The 27,886-nt window shown below is 43.0% G+C and overlaps 1 protein-coding gene across 5 annotated transcripts in view; it reads right to left on the bottom strand.

The window, feature by feature from the left end:
- LOC122560315 (opioid growth factor receptor-like protein 1) overlaps nucleotides 1-26,293 on the bottom strand; it is a 29,147-nt gene extending 2,854 nt beyond the window's left edge. Inside the window, exons 1-9 of one of the 5 annotated variants that reach the window (XM_043710901.1) lie at nucleotides 26,086-26,293; nucleotides 22,797-22,987; nucleotides 17,265-17,321; nucleotides 13,734-13,787; nucleotides 12,452-12,520; nucleotides 10,963-11,041; nucleotides 9,972-10,050; nucleotides 8,146-8,212; nucleotides 4,776-4,924 (exon numbers count right to left, since the gene is read on the bottom strand). In XM_043710901.1, coding sequence (XP_043566836.1) covers nucleotides 4,776-4,924; nucleotides 8,146-8,212; nucleotides 9,972-10,050; nucleotides 10,963-11,041; nucleotides 12,452-12,520; nucleotides 13,734-13,787; nucleotides 17,265-17,321; nucleotides 22,797-22,987; nucleotides 26,086-26,122 — 782 coding nt within the window. In that variant the 5' untranslated portion in view covers nucleotides 26,123-26,293. Of the gene's footprint in view, nucleotides 1-4,775; nucleotides 4,925-8,145; nucleotides 8,213-9,971; nucleotides 10,051-10,962; nucleotides 11,042-12,451; nucleotides 12,521-13,733; nucleotides 13,788-17,264; nucleotides 17,322-22,796; nucleotides 22,988-23,555; nucleotides 23,619-23,674; nucleotides 23,700-26,085 lie in introns of those variants that run through there. The other 4 variants (XM_043710902.1, XM_043710904.1, XM_043710903.1 and 1 more) reach the window with 4 other exon arrangements.
- Nucleotides 26,294-27,886: the final 1,593 nt, after the last annotated feature.

Below are 27,886 nucleotides of genomic sequence, written 5' to 3' on the forward strand. Positions count from 1 at the left end.
ACAAAGAGGGAGGGAAGAGGGAGGGAGGGAAAAGGGAGGGAGGGAAGAGGGAAGGAAGGAACTGCCTTTGCTGTTTGAATTCATGTATCTCTGAACATCGGGCTGCGTCTGGGAAAGTTAACAGTGAAATTCACAACTGATCTTGGAGAAACCTGTTTGAGTAAGATTAGAGCACAGAAACAGGTAAGTGAATATTTAAGTGTGGTCTTACAGTAAGTCTGCAGTAAGTGAGTAGAGTGGGTTCTTTCTTGACTATATGTTTTATTGAGATATGTCCCTTGATTAAACTTAAAAATATAAACCATAAGTATTAAGTCTGGAGCACTGTTTCGTAGAGGAATAAGACGGTGCTAATTTCTGGATCTGCAGATTGAAAGCAGCAAAAATGGTCTTTGGTAGAGAGACATGCTCTTCTTGTCGGATGTGGGAGTTTAGGGAGAGTTTACGTGTTACTGAGGATTATATCTGCAATAAATGGAGTTGGTTGCGAATCTGATTGAATGGATTGGTTGGAGAGACAGAGGCAAAGAGGAATTTACAAGAGCAAGGGGATGTGATGGATGGCAGTTGTAGGAAGGGGCGAAGTCTCAGATACAGTCACATAGATGAGTTAACTCCAGGAAAGGTAAGAGGTAGGCAGCTAGTGCAGGAGTTTTCTGTGGCTATCCCCATTTCAAACAAGTATGCTGTTTTGGAAAATGCAGGAGGTGATGAATTCTCAGTGGAATGAAGCAGAAACAGCCAAGTTTCTGGTATTGAGACTGGCTCTAATGCAATGAGGGGTACATCAGCTTCCAAGAGATCAATTGTGTTAGAGGACTCTCTAATCCAAGACACAGACAAACGTTTCTGTGGCCAACAGCAAAAAATCAATGATATGTTGCCTCCCTGGTGCCAGGATCAAGGATGTCTCAGAGAGGGCACAGAATGTTCTCAAAGGGAGAGGGACCAACAAAACATCATTGTACACATCGGAGCCAAAGTTATAGGAAGGGAAAAGGATGAGATTCTGAAGGGAGAATATAAACCCGCAGGAATTTAAAAGGGAGATCCTCAAGAGTAGTAATATCTGGATTATTCCCGGTGCTACGAGTTAGTGCGAGTAGGAATAGGAGGATAGAGCAGATGAATACATGGCTGAGCAGCTGGTGTATGGAAGAAGGATTCACATTTTTGGATCATTGGAATCTTTTTTGGGATACAAGTGACCTATACAAGAAGGACAGATTGCATCTGAATTGGAAGTGGACTAATATACTGGCAGGGAAATTTGCTAGAGCTGCTCGGGAGGATTTAAACTAGTTTGGTTGGGGGGTGGGGGTGTGTGGTTGTGAGACCCAGGGAGATAGTGAGGAAAGAGATCAATCTGAGACTGGTACAGTTGAGAAAAGAAGCGAGTCAAACAGTCAGGGCAGGCAGTGACAAAGCAGAGAACAAGGTAGGACTGATCAATTAAACTGCATTTATTTCAATGCAAGGGGCATAACAGGGAAGACAGATTAACTCAGGGCATGGTTAGGAACATGGGATATCATAGCAGTTACAGAAACATAGCTCAGGGATGGGCAGGACTGGCAGCTTAATGTTCCAGGATACAAATGCTACAGGAAGGATAGAAAGGGAGGCAAGAGAGGAGAGGGAGTGGCATTTTTGATAAGGGATAGTACTACAGCTGTACTTAGGGAGAATATTCCCGGAAATACGTCCAGGGAAGTTATTTGGGTGAAACTGAGAAATAAGGGATGATCACCTTATTGGGATTGTATTATAGACCCCCTAATAGTCAGAGGGAAATTGAGAAACAAATATGTAAGGACATCTCAGTTATCTGTAAGAATAACAGGGTGGTTATCGTAGGGGATTTTAACTTTCCAAACATAGACTGGGACTGCCATAGTGTGAAGGGTATAGATGGAGAGGAAATTGTTCAGTGTGTACAAGAAAATGTTCGGATTCAGTATGTGGATGTACCTATTAGAAAACTTGACCTACTCTTGGGAAATAAGGCAGGGCAGGTGACTGAGGTGTCAGTGGGGGAGCACTTTGGAGCCAGTGACCATAATTCTATTAGTTTTAAAATAATGATGGAAAAGGTTAGGCCAGATCTAAAAAAGTTCTAAATTGGAGGAAGGCTAATTTTGATGGTATTAGGCAAGAACTTTCAAAAGCTGATTGGGGGCAGATGTTCGCAGGTAAAGGGATGGCTGGAAAATGGGAAGCCTTCAGAAATGGGATAACGAGAATCTAGAGAAAGTATATTCCTGTTAGGGTGAAAGGAAAGGCTGGTAGGTATAGGGAATGCTGGATGACTAAAGAAATTGAGGGTTTGGTTAGGAAAAAGAGGGAAGCATATGTCAGGTATAGACAGGATAGATCGTATAGAGGCAGTAGGAGTATATTTAAGAGGGAAATCAGGGGACAAAAAGGGGACATGAGATAGCTTTGGCAAATAGAGTTAAGGAGAATCCAAAGGGATTTTACAGATACATTAAGGACAAAAAAAAAAAGGTAACTAGGGAGAAAATCAGCAAAGCGGCCTTTGTGTGAAGCCACAGGAGATAGGGGAGATACTAAATGAATATTTTGCATCAGTGTTTACTGTGGAAAAGGACATGGAAGATCTAGAATGTAGGGAAATAGATGGCGACATCTTGAAAAATGTCCATAGTTCAGAGGAAGAAGTGTTGTATGTCTTGAAACACATAAAAGTGAATAAATCCCCAGGACCTGATCAGGTGTACCCTAGAAGTCTGTGGGAAGCTATGGAAGTGATTGCTGGGCCTCTTGCTGAGATATTTGTATCATCGATAGTTACAGGTGAGGTGCCGGAAGATTGGAGGTTGGCAAACGTGGTGCCACCATTTAAGAAGGGTGGTAAGGACAAGCCAGGGAACTATAGACCAGTGAGCCTGACGTCGGTGGTGGGCAAGTTGTTGGAGGAAATCCTGAGGGACAGGTTGTACATGTATTTGGAAAGGCAAGGACTGATTAACATGACTTTGTGCATGGGAAATCTGATCTCACTAACTTGATGGAGTTTTTTGAAGTAGTAACAAAGAGAATTGATGAGGGCCGAGCGGTAGACATGATTTATTTGGACTTCAGTAAAGCGTTTGACAAGGTTCCCCATGGGAAACTGGTTCGCAAGGTTAGATCTCAAGAAATACAGGGAGAATTAGCCATTTGGATACAGAACTGGCTCAAAGGTAGAAGACAGAGGGTGGTGGTAAAATCTTAGCAGGACTTATACACTTAATGGTAAGGTCCTAGGGAGTGTTGCTGAACAACCACTGTGCACCCTCTCACAGACTTGTACCCACACACACACACAAACAAGTTTGTGGAGTGAATTTGTACTTGCATAATTACATTTACTTTGCTCAAATACTGCATGAATCCATGTAAGATTCTGTAAATCCGGTTTTAGATTAGAATCAGTCTGAACATTGGGGCACAGACAGTCTCACACAGGACAGCTCACACCTTCAATGCATTATCTGGGCCGACATGACACCAATTGTTAAAGTTCACTTGAGAATGTAACTTTTAAATGTTCTGCGATTTATGTTTGAAAGAACTGAAACCAACATGGTCATTCTAAAAGATGAGAGTCTTAACAAACAATCCAGATCTTTTTCAATATATAATTTTAGTTACATTACACTGTAAACCTTTGCTATAAATTCTGTGTCATACAACTTTATTCTCCACAATCACCTGTGAAGGAGCAGCAATCCAAAAGCTAGTGCTTCCAATTAAACATGTTGGACTATAACCTGGCATTGTGTGACTTTTAACTTTGCCCACCCTAGTCCAACACCAGCAACTCCAAATCAATAATTTGTGAAGTGTCCAATATATGTTAGAGAGTCTATGTTGATATTTTTAAGCTGTCAGGACTGGGGGGAAAAAAAAGAGATCTAGGACTTAAGAAGGCCATCAAACCTGAAAATTCATTTTAGCAAGGAGGAGTGTAATTTACAAAAATAGTTCCAAGAATGAGAACCTTCAGTTACTAGAATGAATTGAAGAAACCAAGACTATTTTCCTTTGAAGAAAAAGGCTAAATAGATTTGATTGAAGTTTACAAATCATGAGAGCTCTGGACAGAGTAGATCGGGAAAAACTGTGCCCACTCAAAGAAAAAAGGACCGAGAGTATCAAGGCAGAGATTTAAAGCAGTTTACAAAGGTAGTAAATCTGATGGGAGGATTTTCTTTTCCTCCCCACAAAGCAAGTAGTTAGGGTGTGGAAGGCACTGCCTGGAAATGTGGTGGAGGCAGGTTCAATTGGGTACTGGGTGATTGCTTCTGTTTAAGTGAAAAAAGGGCAGGAGAACAGCACTAAGTCATGATGCTCATTTAGAGAGCTGATTCACGTGCAATGGGCTGAATGGTCATCTTCCACATCATGACAATTCTGCAATTCTAATTCTGAAATTAAAGAGTTAAATCAGAACAGTATTCCATTGGGATTGAGGACCTGAATTGGATATTGCTGGGAAACGCATTAAGATCTTATAGTTTTGTTGTTATTTCGTGTAATAAATTTGGATTTTTTTGTTAAAGAATTCTGGCAGCGACGTATGAACATATTCAGCGACTAGCCACCATGGTAACCAACTGCAAAATGCTAATATTATGGTTCATCAAGCTAGATTTCACTGTGACCTGACTTTTCTAGTATTACCATTAGCTGTGATCATAGCAATACCCAGTGCCTCCATTTCAAAAGATGAAAAGGTGCTACATGAACATAAAACTGGTGACACTCACTGATTGAGGTTGTTGAATCGCTCTTTCCAGTGAGGAGCTCGTTTCACTGCTCCAGTTTTCCGATTTACTAATTTAATGCCATAAAAATCCAGCATTATCTCGTACACTTTAATTAGCCTCTGTGTTGCATCTTTAGAATTTCTGAATAACTGTTGACAATGAAATAGTTTTAAAAAACACTGCATTAAAATTTAGTTAATAAATAAATCAAAATTCATTTAAATCATCTCTGAAAACAAAGTAAGAGACACTGAACACTCTAATCCCTTCCTGGTGGAGTGCAGCTCCCAACAATCATGAAGTTTGGCAACATCCAGGACAAAGCTGCCCACTTGTTCCTGATCCCATCTAATACCTTCTGCACTCACCCCACACACCACTGACACACAGGAGCAGCAGTGTGAACCACCCACAAGATTGTATTGCAGTAACTCACCAAAGCTCCTTTGACATCATTTTCCAGGTGACCGAGAATGTCACAGAAGCTGGATATATAGGTAAACCAACATCCCCTTCAAGTCCCTCCAAGTCATTCGGCATCCTCACTTGGAAATGTCATCGACAATATCACTGGGTCAAAATGCTGGACCTCCCGCCCCCAACCCCTCCCTAACAGCCTTGTGGCTATTTCTACAGATTTGGACTGTAGGCAGCTCACCATCACCCTCAAAACATGTATTTGGGAATGGTGAATAATTGATGATCTTGCCAATGACAGCCCTATTCCACAAAGTGAATTAAAGATAAAATTAGTACCTTGTTCTAACTCTTCACATAACTTTCACTGCGCAAAGGCCTTTTGTAGCCAGTGAGCTATCATTTAGAGAACTGACCAACTGTGCAATTGGCCAGAGTGATCACCAAGATTCTTATATTAATTCTGCTCAAATAGGGGAATGAGCTATCATCCAGGATTGGGAATATTAAATCTGACCAGAATTTAATCTTCCAACAGCACAGCGTCTAACATGTCAGCCATGGCTCATGGACTGAATTATTATCTCGGAATCAAGAAAAGAACAAAGCAAAAGGAGACCACTCAGCCCATTAAGCCAGTTCCACCATTCAATAAGAAATCGCTGACCTTCTACCTCAACTTCACTTTGCCATGGTAACCCATTTCCCTCCATTCCCTGAAAGACCAAAAGGCACTTCCTCAACACAGCATCCGAAACCTTCCAGAGTAGCTAGAAAATTCCAAAGACTCACTTCACTTTGGAGTCAAGAAATTAATCCCCATCTCGGACCTGAACGAGTGGGGCGGTGGTACTGGGGTGGACAAAATCAGAAGGCACAGGTGCATTTCCCTCCATTTCACCTGATGAAGGGGCAGCGTTTCAAAAGTTTGTGACTTCAAACAAATCTGTGGGACTATAGCCTGGTGTCACATGACTGCTGACTCTGAATGAGTGAGCCCTTATCCTGAGATTGATTGATTGTCGATTGACTTATTGCTGTCAAATTGTACCATTTAAAGTGCATCAGGATAGTAAAACAGAGTGCAGAATAGTGTAACAGCTGCAGAGAAGGTGTGGAGAGAGAGATCAGAATGATTATTGGAGAGGTCCATTCAGGGAGCAGCACGGTGGCTCAGTGGTTAGCACGGTTACCTCACAGTGCCAGGGACCTGGGCTCAGTTCCAGCCTTGGACAACTGGCTGTGTGGAGTTTGCACATTCTCCCAGTGTCTGCGTGGGTTTCCACAGTATGCTCCAGTTTCCTCCCACAATACAAAAATGTGCAGGCCAGGTGAATTGCCTATGCTAAATTGCCCATAGTGTTAAGTGCATTAGTCATGTGTAAATGTCGGGTGGGGGGGGGGGGGGTCGGTCTTTGGAGTGGACTTGTTTGGCCAAATGGCCTGTTTCCACACTTTAGGGAATTAAATCTAATCTATGTCTGATAACACAGAGGATGAAGCTGCTCTTGAATCTGGTTTGTAGGTGTATTCAAAGTTTTATTACTGTTTCTCAATGTAAGAAGCTGGAAGAGAGTATAACCAGGGTGGGAGAGATCTGATTATGTTGGTTGCTTTCCCGAGGCAGTGGGAAGTATAGATGGAGCCAATGGCTGGAAGTTTGGTGTGTGTGATGGACTTGACTGTGTTCATGACTCTCCATCGTTTCTTGCGATCCTGGGAACAGCAGTTGCCATACCAAGCTGAGATCCATCCAGATGCGTTGCTTTCTCTGGTGCATCGAAAAACATCGGTCAGAATCTTTGTGGACATGCTGAATTTCCTTAATCTCCTAAGGAAGTAGGAACATCGTTGTGCTTTCTTGACCATTGTGTCAACGTGGTTGGACCAGGACAGGTTGTTGGTGATCATCACTCCCAGGAACTTGACGCTCTTGACCAACTCCACCTCAACCCCATTGATGCAGGCACGGCTGTGCCCTCCACTGAGCTTACTGACTGTATTACAGATGCTCCAGCCAAGGAGAAGCAACCTCTCAATGTTGACCCTGTTAGTCCCCAACAGAATCTCACATGCTTCAATGAGATCACCGGTCATGGAGGCCTCTGTCAAGCACATGCACCAAACTGCACTTCCTCTCGTACGGAGCAGGATTACCAATGTATTAACACATCATCAGTAGGGTAAAACTAACCTGCCTCACGATGGTCTACACCCTGCTCACATTCCCTTTTCATTATGTTTAGGCAGGATTTCAACTTAGAGGCGTTCAGTCATAATCCCACAGACAGTAGTTTCGCACCATTGGCTCCATAAACTCTCACTCCCTGACCAGGAATCGAACCCAGCTCATGCAGCGGTGAAATCACAGAATCCGAACCTCTAGACCACCAGGGTCTTCTAAACCCCAGTGTCAACCTAATTTACTCAACCTCTCACCTTAGGACAACCCTTTCATCCTGGAGACCAGCCTTGTAAACCCTTGCTGTACTGCCACCACTGCAAGTATAAATGCTCTTAAACCAAAGATGCGTACAGCTCTGTCTCACTAAAACCCCACACAGTTCTAATTTCTTTACTCACAACCATCATTGGGATTATAGGACAAGATGGTCTGAAGTTCAGGTTCCACTCCAGAGATTTTGCTTGTGCAAACTGCCCACTGGGAATACAAACATGACTACACCTCAAAGCATAGCTGAAACACTTTGGGATGTTGTAAAGTCGTGAAAGGTGCTATGGAAATGCTGACTTTCTTAGAATCAGAGTAGTTTCAAAAACATCCCTTCAATCAGATCCCAGGAAACAAATTCTTCTAAATCCTGAAATCTCACAACATTTGTGTTGTAAACACGTACAGTTTGACTTCTTTCCCCCCCACACTTCAAGGATATTTGGTTCATTTGAATCGAGTAGAGGGCATTGCTGAGTAATTCCCCTCTCTGATACAAACCTCAATTTCTTGTCTTGAGAGCTCCTTGGCATGCCAATTCATTCCGGGTTCACGCAACGGGAACAGCCTAAAACCACAAGGCTAAAGGTTAGAAGGGAGAACTGCTCCAGATGGTCAGAACAAGTTTAACTAGTGCCTGTCACTCACAGTGTAAACCACACAGTGACTGAAACATCGCGAGTGTGCTACTGAACGATCATTAGTCCGAAGTTAAGTTCATGCCACACAACAGCCAGGTTATTGTGTGCAGTTTTCGTCACCACACTACCAGAAGAATGTGGAAGGGTGGTGGTGATGGTTAGCTTAGTTGGCTGGACAGCTGGTTTGCAATGCACACTGACTGCAACAGTTCTCACAACCAGTTGAGATCATCACTCCTTCTCGACCTCACCCCTCACCAGAGACATGGTGACCTTCAAGCTAAGCTCACCACCAGGAGTCTCTCTTTATTGAAGTGGAGGTGCTGGTGTTGGATTGGGGTGGACAAAGTCATAAGGTGAAACAACATTAGGTTATTGTCCAACAGGTTTATTTACAGTGCATCTGATGAAGGGGCAGTGCTTCAAAAGCCTGAGAGATTTCAAATAAACCTGCTGGACTATAACCTGGTGTTGTGTGACTTCTGTCTCTCTCTCTTTCTAACGAGAGAGCAGACCTATGGCCCCCTGGGACCAAGGCAACTTTACCCTACGGCACATGGACCACAGCCATTCAAAAAGACAGTTCACCATCACTTTCTCCAGGTCACTTGGGAACAGACAATAATATTGGGCCTGCTAGCTCACATCCCAGGAAAAGAAGAATAAAAATAAAGTTCAAGAGACTGTGACAATGGTGGCCTGCAGGTTCAATGACCCACTCCATCAGACTGGAGGAAGAGAGGGTGGGAAATGGCGATGTCTGCTGGATAGACCCTAGAATCTTCAGAACAAAGCCATTCAGCTGCATGTGCCTGATCTTGTTCTTTGAAAGAACTATTCAATTTAGTCTTGTGTCATTACTTCCTTTCCCCCCAGTAACCCTGCAAACTAGTTCTCTTCAAATACATGTCTTCTGAAAGTTTTTGTGGAATCAAACTCCATCACGTTTTCTGTAAACACCCTTTGGGTAAAGAAATTTCTCTTACTTTCCCCCCCCCCCCCCGAGTGTTCTTAAGCCAATGGTGTCAATTCACGTGACCCATTTGCCATAGGAAACAGTTTGTCCCTCCTTGCTCCAGCAAATTCCTTTAATTTGGAACACATCATTCAGTCTCTCTAACAGTCTCTGTTCACAATGCCAATTGCTATTCTCCCCATATAGCCAAAAGCCTTTGGACATGATCTCAACCTCTTCTCTACCCTCTCCAAGGCGTTGACATCCTTCCTAAAGTCAGGTGCCTAAAACTGTCCACATTCTTCCATGGGCAACTCAGCCAGAGATCTGCAATATCTCATGATTTATTTTTCAGTCTTCAATATACCCGTTTACAAAAGGTATGCATCCTAAACTTCCCTATTCACACAGGGTTAACTCAATGCAATCCTGAAACAATGAAGGGCATACAGGCCTCGGAGTGCTGAGGTACATCATCTACCTTCTCAATGTCATACTGCATAAAATATACCACGGAGAAAGTGAGGACTGCAGAAGCTGGAGATCAGAGTAGAAAGAGTGTGGCGCTGGAAAAGCACAGCAGGTCAGGCAGCATCCGAAGAGCAGGGAATTAAAATGTTTCGGGCAAGAGCCCTTCATCAGGAAACATGCCAGATAAAATGTAATTTTCAAAAATTAACAACGCACAGAACCTCTAGTCAAAATATCCAGATAGAGAGATAGAAAAGTACCATTGGATGTACGAATGACTCTTCTCCAAATGTGGATATTTTCCTTTCCAGTTCTGAATTATATCTTTAATGGTCCATTCTAGAACAGAAGAAGAAGAAAGTAAAGTTAATCGCCCATTGAAATCCTGGCAGTAAAAGAGAAACCAAAGTAGCCAACCAACTGATTGAAACATTGTGCTCAGTGTAGAGCCAAACCATGTTTTGATTTCTGTGTAGGGATGTCAGAAGATTGGGTAGTGCCATCTCTTCTCTACCTTATACCCCTGTATACAGATCAAAATATAAACTCCCGGTGATCGGTGGGAAATCTCATCAGCTACAAAAGCCCTAATGATTAGTCTGACATTCCTCCTCCACAGAGGATGTTCTTTCAAGTCCACAGGGACAATTCTTTCCAAAACAAGGTGGTTTTGGTCATGGGCAGTGAATAGGACTCTCACTCAGATTCTGAACATTGACAGTTCATATTCTTTTCTAGAAGTGGAAGCATAAATTCAAGATTTAATGCCCTTAATGCAATAAAAGATCCTTCTAAATCCATGATTCACTTTCATCTACAAGGACAAGGGCAGCAGATACATGGGACCACCACCACCAAACATTTCCCCTCCACGCCACTCACCGTCCCGACATGGAATTGCCAAACCTTCACAGTCGCTGGGTCAAAATCCTGGAATTCTCTCCCTACTGGCATCGTTGGTCAACCCACACACAGCAGGTGGACTGCAAGTGGTTCAAGAAGGCAGCTCACCACCACCTTCTCAAGGGCAAATATGGGCAATAAATGCTGGCCACCCATATCTCTCACAAATGAAGAACTAAGTATTGATTGACTACTACATAAAGAGGTGCGTCTATTCAGAGGGATGTTAAATGGAGGTTCCATGTCCTCTCAGGTGAACATAAAAGATGCTACAATCACTGTCTGAATTACAGAAGGGACACCTCCCAAAGGAAATGGAAAAACAAAAATCAGTTGGCAACCACGTACCATCTGGCTGAGAAGGTGTCTGATTCATGTAGAACTTGAAGTTAACGTTATCGTTATTCTTCACTTTATCATCTAAATCCTGTTGGGAAAAGAAGCCAGATCAAAGTGGGAAAACAGTTGGCAATACACAATAAAACTGCCCATGTAAACATTGAGAATCCCAGTAGTAAGTCCAGGAGGAATCTCTTTGAGCAGTGACCTGGTGGGAATGAGAAATTCACTATCACAGAACGTTTGAGACAATTCATAAATACATGGAAGGCAAACCTAGATGCCCAAGGAGAAAGAAAATAGCCTGGCAACGCTGACGAAAAACCGGAAAGAAAATCGTGTAGACACTGAGCAGGTCTGGTACTGTCCATGAGATAATTGGCAGGTTGGTTTCTCCAGGGGGTAAGTTTGAGACAGGAAATTCCCCAAATCTGCTGACTCGTCTCCTTTAGAAAGGCCCAAATCAACCAAACCAAAACTGCTAGCAAAACTCAGCAGGTCTGGCAGGATCCATGGGGAGAGAAACAGAGTGACTTGTCATTAGAACTGTTCATATCAACTACGTTGGGAACCAATGAATCTTTGAAGTGATCCTCAAACTGATACAGTAAAATATAATTTGTAAAGATGCTTTGGAGAAACAACTCAACGTACAAACACTTAAAAGGGTCAACCACAGCCATTTGTAGCATCAAAGTCAGAAGCTTGTCTGCTTAATATTGTGTGAATAAACAAATAAGCAGGGAGAAAGAGGTTATTACAAAAGGTCATTCTGAGAGCTTATGAAGACATTTATAATGAAACCATGTGGCAACTGTATCAACACACACTGACTGATGGCCTCATTATGAGTAACAGGCTGAGCTTCAAGATTGACTAATGAGATTTGAAGTGCATTAGTCAATGTTTACACAGTGGCAGAGGGGAAGAGAAAACTTCCTTTGATTGGCATCTGTATTACCATGTAATAACCTGCTGTTTCTTTGAAGAACATGTTCACTGTCTGTGCATTTGTTTACACAATTAAGAAGTCTAAAACGACTAAAAGCTTTGATATTTGTACTGTGATCAACTCAGAACCTTAAAGAGAAGCTGGCCAATGTATCTCAATGAGAATGTTGAACACCTGTTTTCTTTTGGTTCAGGACTTGTAACTGGGACTCCCCAATTGGCCTGGACCCCATTTACTCACAGAAGGGGCCTGACTTCAGTAAGAGTATACAGTGCTTGAACTATTATCTCAGAAAGGCTCCAGTGAAAGACAAATTGTGGGGTGGGTGGAGCGCCGTCGGGTGCCAGTTGGGCCAAATGGCCCATTCCTGTGACGTAATTCAAAGCAAAATGAAATAAAGGCCAAGCCTTGTTATGTTGCAACTGAATGCAGGAAACTGCTCAATGCTGCAAATGAATGTCAGCCTAGCTGGTTCGTTCAAATGTGTTTAAAGACACATCAAGAGACACGAAGGATTGATAATACACAATGCTTTCTCTGACTTACAGGGTAACCATGTCGATAGCGCTGTAGGTCCTTTGCTGCCCTCCAATTTCGCCAGCGATGTGCTGAGTCCTGAAATAAACAAACACTCAATACTAACAATTTCCATAACACGTTTGCTGCTCAAATAAGAGATTCAGTCACAGGGGTTCAACAGTGAACCACCAGGCCAAGAGCAGAACCTAAACTTGAGGATTAAACATGGGCCATGCAACAGGTAACCTGTGGTTTGAGACTAGGCAGTAAGTCAAAGGAGAGAAAAAGGTTTTCTGCATCTAACTTTCCCCTTCTTCTCAATTTGTTTTTTCATTTTTCAAAATAAACTTTGTGAGGGGGGATATGGAGAAAGGGAATAAACAGTATAGGTTTTGCTGTAATCTCAAGCATGTACTGCAGGTAGACATGAACATATAACATCTATATTATCCAACTGCATCACGTACTAACTTGGAATGGTAACTATTCAAACACAGAGAGAAAATGAGGACTGCAGATGTTGGAGATCAGAGTCAAAAGGTGTGGTGCTGGGCAAGCACAGCAGGTCAGGCAGCATCCGACGAGCAGGAGAATCAATGTTTCAGGCATAGACTCTTCAACAGTAATGGTTGTGAAGAGCTTATGCTCAAAACATCGACTCTCCTGCTCCTCGGATGCTGCCTGACCGGCTATGCTTTTCCAGAACTATTCAAACACAGTTGCATTGAGATCTGGGTGGGTAAATGTGTAAACTTTGATTGGAAATCATCATCTGTAGCAATAGTTGATCAGAAGCTTCTCTGTAAAAATGGTATAAAACTTTTGTTCTTGTTATAAAGACTGAGCTGTACACCATTGTTATGATCTGTACAACTCCCGTGCATGCACACAAACATTTGACCAAAGGAACCCAGAATCTTGTCTGGTGAAGAAGATTTAGCACTTTTACAACTTATTTCCATGGTTACATATTAGCTCCGTGTAGAGACAAGAATCACTTATTAAACTGATGACCTTGAGCACATAAGGAGAAAAAGAACAGGAGACACATCAGATCATCACCTGTAGGTTTCCCCTTCCACACACCATCATCATGTTCTTTCAGTGTCACTGGGTCAAAACTCTGGAACACCTTCCCTTAGTGTTGGGTGTACCTACATCAAGGACTGCAGTCTGTCAAGAAGGCAGCTCACCACCACCTTACTAGGGTAACTAGGGATGAAAACCAAAATGCTGGCATTGCCACAGCACCCACATCCTATGAATGAATCTAAAAAAAGATATACACAACATGTAGCAAGTTACCTACATATTTCAAATAGTTTCGCTTCTCAGATCTTGGGCCAGTCTCTTGCCGGGTCCTCTGTAAAAAGTAACAGAGACATACTTTAGCCCAGTGTTTCCTGACAAACTGCCAATGAGTATGACGACACAGTGATACTGGTGGAACTGGGGGTAAATAAGATTTACACATATACACACGTTTTTATTTAACAAGCATTGACCAACACTCAGTCTGCTGCACAGTCCTTGGGGGGTTAAACCAAATCAGCATCTGTTGTCTCAGATGTGTAAAACATCCGTGGCTTTACCCATTAAGAACAGGGGAGCTCTGACCAATGTAACTTCAGTTACTTAGACTGTTTGGAAAAGCTGGGGTTGGAGAAGAAAAGGTAGAACAGAGACTTGACAGAGGTGCTGAAAATCAAGAAGCAGCTAGGCAAGAGAATCAGAGATCACCAATTTAAAGATTTGGTAAAAAGATGGCAAAAAGAGAAAATGACAGCAAGTGATTCCAATCTGGAGTGCACTGCCTGAGACTTCAAAAGGATTTGGTTAAATGTCTGAGCAGACAAAATGCGCAGGGTTGCTGAGAAAGTGCTGGGGAGCGAGATTCCTCAGGATGCTCTTGCAGAGACCTGGCATGAACAAAGGGATCCCCCTGTGCTGTAACCTTTCCATAGTACCAAACTTCAACATTTCACCCACAATTAGTATCACAAAGATTATCAAGCTATAATCATATTTGTGGAATCTGGGAAATCACATTTCCTATATTATAACAGTGGCAGACTTCACAACTCCTACCATAACAACACTGTGGATGTAACAATAGCCCAAGGGATCACAGTGGTTCAAGAGAGCCGCTCACCACTACCTTCTCACTGACATTTAGGAGCGAGCATTGGATGCTGACCCAGCAGCAATGCCTACAACCCATGAATGAATAAAACAATTCTCCACTGGATGGCAGTGCTTTGGCAATTTTGAGATCATGAGAATGTGCTACAAAAAGAGATTTCTTTTGTATGCTATGTGAATTCCTTTAGCACCTGAAAATCTATCACACTCAGTCTTGAACGTCCATTAAAAAAAAACTGACCATCCAGAAGCCTCCTCTTAGGTAGAGAATGGTAGATTAATCAACGTCCAAGTGAGAGGTTTTCTCCTTACAACCTTAAACAGGTTGAGGCTTTATCCTGAGAATATCAGAACAATTCTGGACTTTCCTGCTAGAAAGGAAACAGCCTGTCACCATCTACCCTCAACACTCAAACAATCGTATATGCTTCAAATGAAATCACCTCTCATTCTTCTATAGGAACAGCAATAGGCCATTCAGCCCTGAGCCTGTTCCAGCATCAATGAGATCATGGCTGATCTGTGGTCTAACTCCACATATCTAAGTTTGGCCCATATCCCTTCATAGCTTGGCTTAACGAAAATTCCTCTGTCTCAAATTTAAAATTAACTGATCGGTCATCTGCTGCTGTTTGTGGAAGAGAATTCCAAGCCTCTCTCACCCTGTGTGTGTGTAGAAGTGCTTCCTAACATCTCTGAACGGTCAGGCCCTCAGTCTCAGACTATGTCCCCTAGTTCTAGAATCCCCAACCACCGGAAATAATTGAACTTTATCTATCCTGTCTAATATCCTGAAGACTACCATCAGATCATATCAATCTGCTACATTCTGCAGAAAACAGGCATGATTTGTGTAAGGTCTCCGCATAACCTGTAAACCTACATTATGCTTTCTCCAAAGCCAATATACCCTAAGGAGTGGTGCCCACATTTGTTCACTGTACTCGAATGGCATATCACCAAGGTTTTGTATAGTTGCAGTATAACTTCTGCATTCTTGTGCTCTAGATAAAAAAGGCCGACATTCCATTAGCTTTCTTCATTAACATTCAGAGAAAGCTGCTCAATCCCTGCTGCCAAAAGGATCCCTTCATCCCCAAAGCAATACAGCCAATCTTTGTTTCACCAAAATGCATAATTTCACATCCCCGGACATTAACCGAGTGGGCAAGAAGATGGCAAACAGAGTTTAATCTGCTTCTACCCCACTGCATATTCCTCACAGTTAACTTTTTAAACTCAGCTTGATATCATTCGTGTCTGAAGAAGGGTCACTGACCTCAAATCATTAAGTGATTTCTCTCCACAGATGCTGACAGACCTGCTGAGTTTTTCCAGCAATTTCTGTTTTTGTTTCTGATTTCTAGCACTGGCTATTCTTTGGTTTTCTAGATAGTCATTAGTAAACACGTACACCTGTAATCATTCATTCACAGGATGTTGGCATCGCCGGCTAGGCCTAGAGGGCAGTTAAAGGCGGCCACGTTGTTGTCAGGAGTCACATGCTCTTCCTAAACAATATAAGTGAAGCAGATGGGTTTTTACAATAACTGACAGTTACCTGGTTAACACCCGACTAGCTTTTTATTGCATTAATCTACCGGTGGGACACGAATCCATGTCCTCCGAACAACCCAGAGATCTGGATTCCAATGCAGTGACTTTATCCACCACATCACCACATTCCTTACACTTGATTCCCTTGTTGAGGCCATTAATAAAGATTAGAAAATGCCAAAGCTGAATCATAGACCTGTTTTCACTCTACTCTCTCTTTTGGGGTCAGATTGAATATGCCGAACTCTCGTATATCAGTCTAGCCATTCCTCATGTCGGAGCCCAGACAGCAATTCCCACTAGCTCTCAGGGTGATATCAGTCAGAAGACTGAGGGTTCAACTCCCACTTCAGGAAATAGAGAACAGAATCTAAGCTGACAATACAGTGAATACTGAAAGAATGACACTGTCAGAGACACCATCTTTACCACAAGAATTTAAATACTGCCTGCTTGCTCAGGTGTGTAAAAGATCCAATAGCACAATTTTGAAGAAGAGAGTAGTTATCCCTGGTAAATATTAATTCCTCAGCCATTAAGAAAAAAAATGTACTCTCTTAAGGATCACATGTCTGCTTGTGACACTTGCTGTGTGCAAGTTGTAATAGTAACAATGCTTCAAGGAGTATTTGATTGGCTGTGAAGTATTTTGGGAAGTTCCAAGATCAAGAAAGATGCGATAGAGCATGTGATAGAGAAAAGTCCAGGTAGCGTCTGAGCAAGGTAAAGTCCGAGAGGGCTGCTCTCTCACTAGAGAGAGAGAGACAACTGGCCGTAGTTTAACATGAGAGTCACCACAACTGAGGCGAGGGGAGAGGATGAGAAGGAGTATCCTTCATGGAACCTCAGCCAACGTGGGAATCGAACCAATATTACTGGTGTCACTCTGCATTGCAAACCAGCCATCAGCTAATCTGACAAACGGCAACAATGGTGGGAGCTTATCAGAGATCTATCCACTTCTGCTTAAAAATACTCATGGATTCTGCTTCCTCCACCTTTGGGAGGTAGACAGCAGCAAATACTGATGATCCTCTGAGAAACTAAACCTTCTCATTTGTCTTAAATGGGTGATTACTTATTCTGCGGTGACCTCTAGTTTACCTGCTCTTGAAAAAGGGAGAGGAAGAGAAAAACTCACCTGGATCCAATTTGAAAAAATGTAGATTAGCACCCACAACCACCGAAGAAAATAAATCTGAGGGATAGTAAATGGACAGACAGTAAGAGGAAGAGTAGGAATGAACAAAAAGTACAAGTTGTCAAATATCTTTGGCCTTGTTCACAGACTCATGCAAAGTGCAAGCTGGACATAAGTCAAATGGCGACATTTGCAGTTACTTCCGAGCTGTCTTCAGGAAGCTCCCTTACATCATTTCCTACTTGGGACAAGACTGAACAAAAATATGGTGTTGAACAAGAGATTTAAGTATTCTTTTCTTGAAATGTTGCTTGCTAAAATATTTAAAGCAAACATTTACAGTAAACCAAATACAGCAGGAGTTAATGATGCCCAGGAAACAAATGGAAATCGGGATAATTTCCTCTTGCTTTGCTGTTGAAACTCAAGGGGAAATTCTGTTTACACGGCTCAATCTCAAAGAAATTCTACCTCCATGTTTTGACGTACAACGACAAATAACAACAAAGGCAGAGAATAATTGCTGAAGTGTGACTTGTCTGGATATTGTATAGAACTAACATGGATTTGAGTACAATTCTAACTGTGACAGACACAGGATTCACAGAATAAATGCCAAAAAAGTAGAATTCCTTAGTCACTTACACAGAACATACTACACTTGCAGCATGCAAAGTGAATTCAACGTTGATGTCTTTTGAAAAGTTCTAGAAATTTTTGGTACACATTGTTTAACTGCATGAGACATCCACCTGTAGGTTCAGTAGGAAAGCATTACTCATTGCAGAGTAAATGTAGGTCAATGAGTTCCAAGTGGCTGAATGGTTTCTTCCTTTTCATTATTTAAGAAGCGTGAGGGGTTGAATGACCTCATGTTCTACTTAGCAGTCTCAAGGAGCTGACTGGCTTACTGTTAGGACTATGCATGAGGGGCTGAATGGCTGCTTTCTGTTCCTGTGGCTCACGAAGGTTAGATGGAGTTATCAAAATAATAAGTCAGACATTGCTTTTGCAAAAAAAAAACTTGCGCATGACATGATCTATCAAGACCAAAAGTGAAATCAAAAACATATCACATCCTGATCAGAGTACTCCTCTAACCTAACCTAACTAATCACCACATGAACACTCAGATACAAAGACTCAGGGACAGCATGTTACATTGGTATCTTACTCCCCTTGAGCATCAGCAGCAAGCTTAATAAACTGTGGACATGGGACAATATGTTGTATGGGCATCCCTGACAGCCTTCTGCATATGGATTGGCAGTGGGAGACAACCCCCTGATCAAGATCTTGATACACTTACAGGAAAAGCAACCACTGCCTTTGATCAACTCACAAAACATCAAGCTGACCCCAGGGAGCAACCTGATGGGTTATGTGCATTCTCAGCACATTAATGGACAACATGCTTTTCAAGATGAGCAGCTCAAATCACTTCCTGATTTCACTGTCCGTGCTGCATTCTGGCTATATCCTGACGTACACAATGATGGTTAAAACAGCCCTTCTCGTGATAGGAATCCCACGTTTTCTTTGTCCTCAAACAGAGGGCAGCTTTGTTGGCTCATCATCAGGATGGAAGATGGTCACATACCCAGGGCCCTCCGGTACCAGGCAATCAGAGCTCCACTTTAAAGAATGTGTGAGTGTGAGACAAGACCCTAGTCACCAGCTCTCACAGCTGGGAGTCACTCGCTGGCAACAGATGAAAATGGTGACATCTCCTGAGGGCTGGCATTCACCACCACAATGACCAATGGCTGCAGTGACTAGGAAACAGATGCCAACATCAAAAACAACAACAACCTGCAATGTCACTCAGTAGCTTCAGGTGTGTCAGTCTCTCAAGGATTTGCGTCTTCAGGCATCAGGAAGTGATGCGCCAAGTCTGAAATGGATTGTGCACTACGTACCGATCATCTTCTGAAGATGGAGGGATGCCTAAAGAAATTCAGAAACCTGAGAAAGAGTTTATTTTCTACGGTGGCAGATGAAGGATTTTAATTCAGCTGAAGAAAAATCTACAGCAACACTTGGTATTACTGTAAAAATAAAGTAACCATGGAGCTCACTAATTGGTCAAACTCTCGAAATGCCCTTTAGGGAAGGAAACCAAGTTTTGTTATGTACTTTGTGTATACGTGACTCCCATCCTACAGCAACATAGTCAACTCCTAATTGCCTCAGCAATGCCAGTTCTACCAAACAGCTCACAAAACCACACGTTCACATTCACATGGAAGCTAGGAATGTTCAATAAAGGTCAGACTTGTCAGCAATGTCAACATCCCAAAATATTCTAATTTTTTTTTAAAAATCGATTCTCTTACTTTGTGACATGTATGGAGCCTGATGCCCCTCACCCCCTCCTGTGGAATCCGTGGAGAAGGGGTTTCAGCCCATCTAGGCTGTGCTAGCTCTCTGCAAGAGCAATTCAGCTTGTCCAACTCTATCTTTCTTTTCCACTGCTGTGCAAACCTTTTCTTCAGCTGCCTATCCAATTTCCTTTTGAAAGGGGAATTGAATACTGCTCCACCACATTCTCAGACAGCAACTTTCAAATCTAGCCATGCCATTCACCCGAATCATTGTTGTCTGGAACCAACAGGTAAAATTTGTAACTGGCTCAAGGGGCTGAATATCTCCTCCTGCTCTTATGTTACAGGCTGAAGGGTGAGGGGCTGAATGGCCTCCTCTTCCTCACACCTCATCAGGAACAGGATCAGTTATTTTACAGAAACTTAAGCCTTTTACAAAGGAAGGGAAATAAGCAAAAAAAAATGTCTCAATAATTTTTACAGATGTACCTTACAAAGCAGCTTATAAGCATCACAACTTGATATTGCAACAGCTCTGCCCAAGACTGCAAGAAATTAACGAGAATTGTGAACACAGCCCAGTCCATCATGCAAGCTAATCTTCCATCCATTGACTCCATCTACACTTCCCACTGCCTCGGGAAAGCACCCAACATCAAAGACCTCTCCCACCCTGGTTATACTCTCTTCCATCAGGCAGAAGATACAAAAGTTTTATAACATGTACCAATAGATTTAAGAACAGCTTTCTCACCCACTGTTATCAGTTACGAATGGACCTCTCATATTAGAGGTGATCTTTCTCAGCACCTATTTGCAAGATTCTCATATCAAGAGGCAAAAAATGCACTCAAACAGCAGCGTCACTTCCCAAGCCAACTCACTTAGCAAGGAGACGCTAATCACTCAGATCCGTGCTGCCAGGTAAGGCATGTTATTTATATTCAGCTTACATCCGATTCTCAAAGCAAGCAGAGTTCTGTAGAAGGGTCACGGGACCCAAAACATTAACTACGGTTTCTCTCTCCACAAACGTGGAGTTGCCAGTGTTGGGCTGGGCTGGACAAAGTCAAAAATCACTCGACACCAGATTATAGTCTTAACAGGTTTATTTGAAATCACAAATGTTCAGAGCAACGTTATTTGCCCTATAACCTGGTGTTGAGTGATGTTTGACTCTCGACAGACCTGCTCAGTTTCTCCAGCAATTTCTGTTTTCTCAACCCCACTTTGGAGTTTTATATTTGCAGGAAGATGGCAGGAACACTTTACAGGCAAGTGGCAGACTTTCAATGCCAAGGAACTTTAAATAACTTCGTTAGAAAAAAGGAGATTGAGGGGGGACCTGATTGAGGTCTACAAACTCATCAAGGGTACATAGACAGGGTGGATAGAGATAAGCTTTTTCCTAGGGTGAGGGTTTAATGAGAGGTCAGGCGTTCAAGGGGAGAGGTGAGAAGTTTAAGGGGGATACACGCGGCAAGTACTTTGCACAGAGGGTGGGTGTCTGGAACGCGTTGCCAGCAGAGGTGCTAGAGGCAGGCCCGGTAGATTCATTTAAGATGCGTCTGGACAGTTGCATGAGGAGGTGGGAGCAGAGGGATACAGATGCTTAGGAATTGGGCGATAGGTTCAGACAGTGGATTTGGATTGGCTCAGGCTTGGAGGGCCGAAGGGCCTGTTCCTGGGCTGTAAATTTTCTTCGTTCTTTGTTCTTGGTCCAGATCCCTCATTTATTGTTCTAGGGACGAGAGTTCAAATGCCAGGACGGCAGATGGTAACATTTCAATTCAATAACAAAAAAAACTGGGATGAAGAGCTAGTCGAATAATGAACACTACTTTCTAAAAAATTTTTTTAAAAATGCAGATGCTGGAAATCAGAAACAAAAATGGAAATTGCAGGGAAATCTCAGCAGGTCTGGCAGCCTTAGCACAGATAGAGAGAGAGAGAAAGCAGAGTTAATATTTTGGGTTCAGTGACCCTTCTTTAGAACTTCAAAAAACCCATCTGGATCACTAATGTCAATGAGGGAAGGAAATTTATTGACCTTAGCTTGGCTGGCCTACATGTGACTCCAGACCAACAGCAACACAGAGTCAGAGTCAGAGTCAGAGTCATACAGCACAGAAACAGACCCTTTGGTCCAACCAGTCTATGCCAACCATAATCCCAAACTAAACTAGTCCCACCTGCTTGCGCTTGGCCCATATCCCTCCAAACATTTCTTATTTGTGTACTTATCTAAATATCTTTAAACATTGTAACTGTATTCACATCCACCAATTCCACACACAAACCATTCTATAAAAAAAATTTGCCCTTCACGTCTTTTTAAAATACTTCTCCTCATCTTAAATATACACCCCCTCGCCTTGAAATCCCCCACTCTAGAGAAAAGACACGCTCCAGTGAAGAAACCCCTCCCCCCCCCCCAAGCCTATCCAGCCTCTCCTTATAACTCAAACCCTCCATTCCCAGCAACATCTCTTCTGAACCCTCTCCAGCTTAATAATCGGAGAACTGTACAGCACTGTCCACGCTGACCAGATATCCCAACCTGATCTAGTCCCACTTGCCAGCACTTGGCCCATATCCCTCTAAACCCTTCCTATTCATATACCCATCTAGATGCATGGGTGACTCTGAATGGATTGCTCACAGGACCTAGCAGCTGGTCCAGAATCTGTCAAACAGGGGTAGGGGCAAGCCATCCTTGAGCCTTTGGTGTATTTGGGTGGGTAAGGGACAATGTGAGAGAGGTGCATGCCTATCACAAGTATTCCTGGACACCTTTGATTGTGATACAGGGGATTTCAGGAGGCACATCTGTGCAGCGTGGCTGGTTGGAAACTCCCACTCCTGGGTCCCTGACTAAAAGGAAGAACTCCAGTGTCTGTACAAACATGGTGGCATCTGCTGCTTAACATGGTAAACTGCAGCCACACACACACACACAAAGCCTTGTGATGTTCAGCTGCTAAACTTCAGAATTCGGATATAAATATACACAGTTTGATGTCTGCCTTGCGGCATTCTGAATGTGACTGTTACAACAGGGTCCAATTCCCCTTTGGGAACAGCCAGAATTGCAAAGGCTGAGAATTGCTGGCGACTGTCAGCCAGGCTAAAGCAGCCACATCCGACAGAACTCCCCCTCCGTCTCTGACAACAACAATTCCCCACCCCAGGCCAGCGTTGATCTTACCAGGTTCCAGGATGGTACCGCTGGTTTCTGCTGAGGTTTCGGGGAGGTCGCTGCTGACTCGGGGTCCCCTTCCCCTTCCCCTTCCTCTTCGCTCTCTGCCCAAGTGGAATCGTAGTCTTCATCTCCCCACATCGTCCAAACACCCCCCTGGGTTCCCCCTCCCACAGGCTTCTCTCCAGATGGATACGGACCTGGCAATCACGCAGCAAAGTGCAAATAATGAGAAAGTTCACAATCGAGGAGGGAGAGAGAGGGAGGAGTCTCTGCTTAACACAGGAAACGAAATCAGAGCAAATTTCTTTCTCTTTCGATTTCCTTTCAAGCCTGCCTCCGGTTGGGAGGGGAGAGTGCGCTCACTCTTTACTCCGGTTGTACATTGTCGAAACTTAAAAAAGCAGCTCACTCGTGAGGCTTGGCCTTGCAGCTCGTGTTAAACTGCATTTAGGCAGCGCCGGTCACCCCTCGCGACCCATTAACTTGATGCTCTTTGACGGCACCGAAGAGAAATGTGGCATCCCCTTCAGCAGCCCAGTGAAAGGGTTTTCAGTAAAGGGCTTGCCCAGATTACACAAGCCTTATTAGCTTCAAAACTTAATAAGGACAAGGAGGCCATTCATCCCCTGCTCTGCCATTTATTAAGATCACGATTGGAACCACAAATCCACATTCCCATCCTCCCTTACAACGTTTCACCCCCCAAATTTATCAAGGGTCTGTCCCACGTCGACTTTAGACACACTTAAACACTGCTCCCACCACCTTTTCAAGAGAAGGTTCCAACTCTCAGCAATCAGAAAAAATATTCCACTGTTTTAAATGGGCACCTCCTTATTTTTAAACAGTGACTCATTCTCGATTTTCCCTGTAGAGGAAACAACCTGTCCACATCGCTCCAGGCAAGATCATTCCACGTGATAGGATCTAATTCCAGAATTTTACGTTGCTCTCTCGATTAATTGGCGAGCACAAATACCAGGAGATCTGAACCCCAGCCAAACAGAAACCTGTCATTATTTATGTTACATTATTTATGTATTTATGTTAAGTCTTAAATCTTACTCCTGTGTTCTTTTTTGGAAATAAATCTGGCTTGATAATTGACAAGAAATTGACATGGATTTTTTGTTTTTCTTTTTGCCATTTCTTTAAAAAAGTAAACACTTAGGGTTTGAGTTCCAATTAAGGGACATTGTAATTCACAGGTTGGTTGTGGGAATGAGGATCATCACTTCTTAAGAACAGCTTTTCGCCCACTGCATTAGAGTTGATCTTTCTCTGCACCTTTTCTGCAGCTACAACACTATGTTCTGCATTCTGTTCTATTACCCTGATGTACTTATAAGGTATGATTTGTCTGTACAGCACGCAAAACAGCACTTCTTACTGTATATTGGTACATTACAATAATAAATCGGATCAAATCACAGTGGTGGAGGGGTTGAGTTAGGGTGTAAGGATGAGAAATTTACACAACTAGCACATATGCAGGACTTATAAATAAAAACTGGAAGAACTGTGGATGCTCTAAATCAGAGACAGAATTAGAAATTGCTGGAAAAGCTCAGCAGGTCTGGTAGCATCTGTGGAAAGAAAGCAGAGTAAACGTTTTGGATTAACTCAAGGAAGGGTTTTGAGGAAGGGTCACTCAACCCGAAATTTAAAATCACACAACACCAGGTTATAGTCCAACAGGTTTAATTGGAAGCACTAGCTTTTGGAGCGACGCTCCTTCATCAGGTGGTTGTAGGAGCAGCGCTCCGGGAGCTAGTGCTTCCAATTAAACCTGTTGGACAATAACCTGGTGTTGTGTGATTTTTAACTTTGTACATCCCAGTCCAACAGCGGCTTTTCCAAATCATTGACCCGAAATGTTAACCCTGATTCCTCTCCACAGGTGCTGCCAGATCACCTGGGCTTTTCCAGTAATTTCTATTTTTGCTGCAGCACTTATGACATGGGAATGCATCACAAGGTCCTTCACAGGAAAGTCAAAAAAGACACTATTAGCAGGGCCAGAGTTTGGTCAACATGTTTAACAAATAGTTTTAAAACAAGACAGGAGGTAGAATGGTCTTGAGGGATATTCCAGAGCTTAGGATGCACTTGGCTGAAGGTTGAACTGGCATAAAGAGGTTAAAGTTGCAAGTGTTCAGGTGAGTGCAAGGACTGGATGCCAGATTACATTCAACATCATCCAGGACAAAAGAGCCCTCATGACTGACAATCTCTGTGCCACCAATTACCAGCCTCAGCAGTGTGCACCACAGCAAATCAGTAACACGTCTTTGACAGTACCTTCCAAATCTACAGACTCCATCAACTAGATGGGACACGGGCAGCAGATACTTGGACACACTACCACCTGCTAGTTTCCCTCTATCCTGATTTGGAAATGTCTCTGGATGAAAATACAGGAACTGCTACAGCAGCACTATGGCTCAAGGAGGTAACTTGCCTCACCTTCTAAACAGCTTTCAGTGATGGGCTATAAAATGTTGACATTACCAGAAAGAATATAGTGCATTGCTCACCCTTCCATGGCTTCTGTTTGAAATACATTGTGTAAAGAGTCATAGCATTTGTGATGACCACTAGCACAACCCCTCCTTCCCACAGCACCTTCCCATGTAACCGCAGAAGGTGCAACCCTGCTCCTTCACCTCCTTCCTGCTCACCATCCAAGGGCCTAAATAGTCTTTCCAGATGAAGCGGCATTTCACCTGTACCTCCTTCAATCTGGTTTATGACATTTGCTGCACCCAATGTGGCCTACTCTGCTTTGGGGAAACCAAACTCTGGGTGACTGCTTTGCAGAACACTTCCAGTCTGTGCACAAGCATGACCTCAACATTCCCATAGCTGGTCATTTCAACACATCACCCTGCTCACATGCTCACTTGTCTGTCCTCAGAACACTGCAATATTCCAGTGAATCACAGTGCAAAATCTCCTCTTCAGAATCGGCACTTTGCAATGTTTTGGATTTAATACTGAGTTCAATATCTTCAGATTGTGAACCCATTTCTTCCCTTTCAATAGCTTTCTTTGTTACATTCTCTGTCACCGTGTCCTCTCTCCCCTCCTCCCCCACTCCAGTGGGACTGTCTTTTTCTTTCCAGTTTGATGGTTAGACACAACATTGTTCTACCGTTCTCACATTCCAATCCCTTAATCTGAACTATCAACATCCTTTCTCCCCAGCACTCACCTCCCCCACTATTGCGTAAATGCTGCTCCCTCCACATTTCACGTCAGCTCTGATGAAGAGTCATCCAGCCTGGGCTCCTACCTGAAACGTTGATTCTCCTGTTCTTCGGATGCTGCATGACCTGCTGTGCTTTTCCAGTAACACACTCTTACCACTGTGATCTCTAACATGTGTTGTTTTCATAGCATTTGTAGAACACAGAAGGAGGGCCTTTATCCTATTGAGTCAGTGCTGATCATCGAGCATTTATCTATCCCAATTCTATTTTTTTTCACAAAATCACATTTTCTAGAACTTGGCCTGTACCCTTGTATGCTATAGCCTTTCAAGTATCCTGTATTCACCTAAATATTTCTTACATGCCTTGACAGATCCTGTTTCTATCACCATTTCCAGCAGTGAGTTTCCTATCCTCTTTACCCTTTGGGAGAAAAAAACATTTCCTGAAATCTCCTCTAAACCTTCTGTTCTTTACCTTAATGTTGTACCCTCCACCAAGGGGAAAGGTTTCTCCTTACCTACCCTGTTCCTATAATGGAGTAGCAGCCAGGACAGAGACTTTGACAGAATAAAAGCAAATTACTGCGGATGCTGGAGTCTGAAACCAAAAGAGAAAATGCTGGAAAATCTCAGTAGGTCTGGCAGCATCTGTAAGGAGAAAAAAGAGCTGACGTTTCGAGTCTAACTGACCCTTTGTCAAAGCCTAGATTTTAAGGAGTGTTTTAAAGAATGAAGGAGAGGTGTAGGGAGAAACTCTAGAATTTAGGGCCCAGGCAGCTGAAGACATTGCCTTCAATGGTGGAGTGATTAAAATTGTGGATTCCCAACAAAGCTCCTTCTAATTATTTTTAAAATGCCACATGGACCTCTGATATTCATGTGCAATATCTTTACTTTCAAATCCCTCCATGCCTTCACAGTTCCTTGCATTGTAATCTCCTCCACCTCTTCAAGTTTTTAAGATATCTACGTTCCTCTAATTCTCATTTCTTGATTACCCCCAGTTTTACTCACTCCACAATTCTACAATATAAAAAGAAATTGGCAGCTGGACCTGAATTTTCCTGGGCTCTAAAGTCCCTATAGTTCTGTAACTTACCTCTCTTAATACACTTTTTAAATCTACCTTTTTGACTGAACGTTTGGTCAGTCAAACCTGGTGGAATTGTTTGAAGAGGCGACAAGTAGGTTAGACCAGGGAAACCCAGTGGATGTGGTCTATCTAGACTTTCAAAAGGCCTTTGATAAGGTGCCACACGGGAGGCTGCTGAGCAAGGTGAGGGCCCATGGTGTTCGAGGTGAGCTGCTGGGATGGATTGAGGATTGACTGTCTAACAGAAGGCAGAGAGTTGGGATAAAAGGTTCTTTTTCAGAATGGCAGCCGGTGACGAGCGGTGTCCCGCAGGGTTCGGTGCTGGGGCCACAGCTGTTCGCATTATATATTAATGATTTGGATGAGGGAACCGGGGGCATTCTAGCGAAGTTTGCCGATGATACGAAGTTAGATGGACAGGCAGGTAGTACTGAGGAAGTGGGGAGGCTACAGAAGGATCTAGACAGGTTGGGAGAGTGGTCCAGGAAATGGCTGATGGAATTTAACGTGAGCAAGTGCGAGGTCTTGCACTTTGGCAAAAAGAATAAAAGCATAGACTACTCTCTAAATGGTGAGAAAATTAATAAAGCCAAAGCACAAAGGGATCTGGGAGTGCTAGTCGAGGATTCTCTAAAGGTAAACATGCAGGTTGAGTCCATGATTAAGAAAGCGAATGCAATGTTGTCTCTTATCTCAAGAGGGCTGGACTATAAAAGCAGAGATGTACTACTAGGACTTTATAAAGCTCTGGTTAGGCCCCATTTGGAGTACTATGTCCAGTTTTGGTCC

Source organism: Chiloscyllium plagiosum, chromosome 20, assembly GCF_004010195.1.
Source record: "Chiloscyllium plagiosum isolate BGI_BamShark_2017 chromosome 20, ASM401019v2, whole genome shotgun sequence".
NCBI lineage: Eukaryota > Metazoa > Chordata > Chondrichthyes > Orectolobiformes > Hemiscylliidae > Chiloscyllium > Chiloscyllium plagiosum.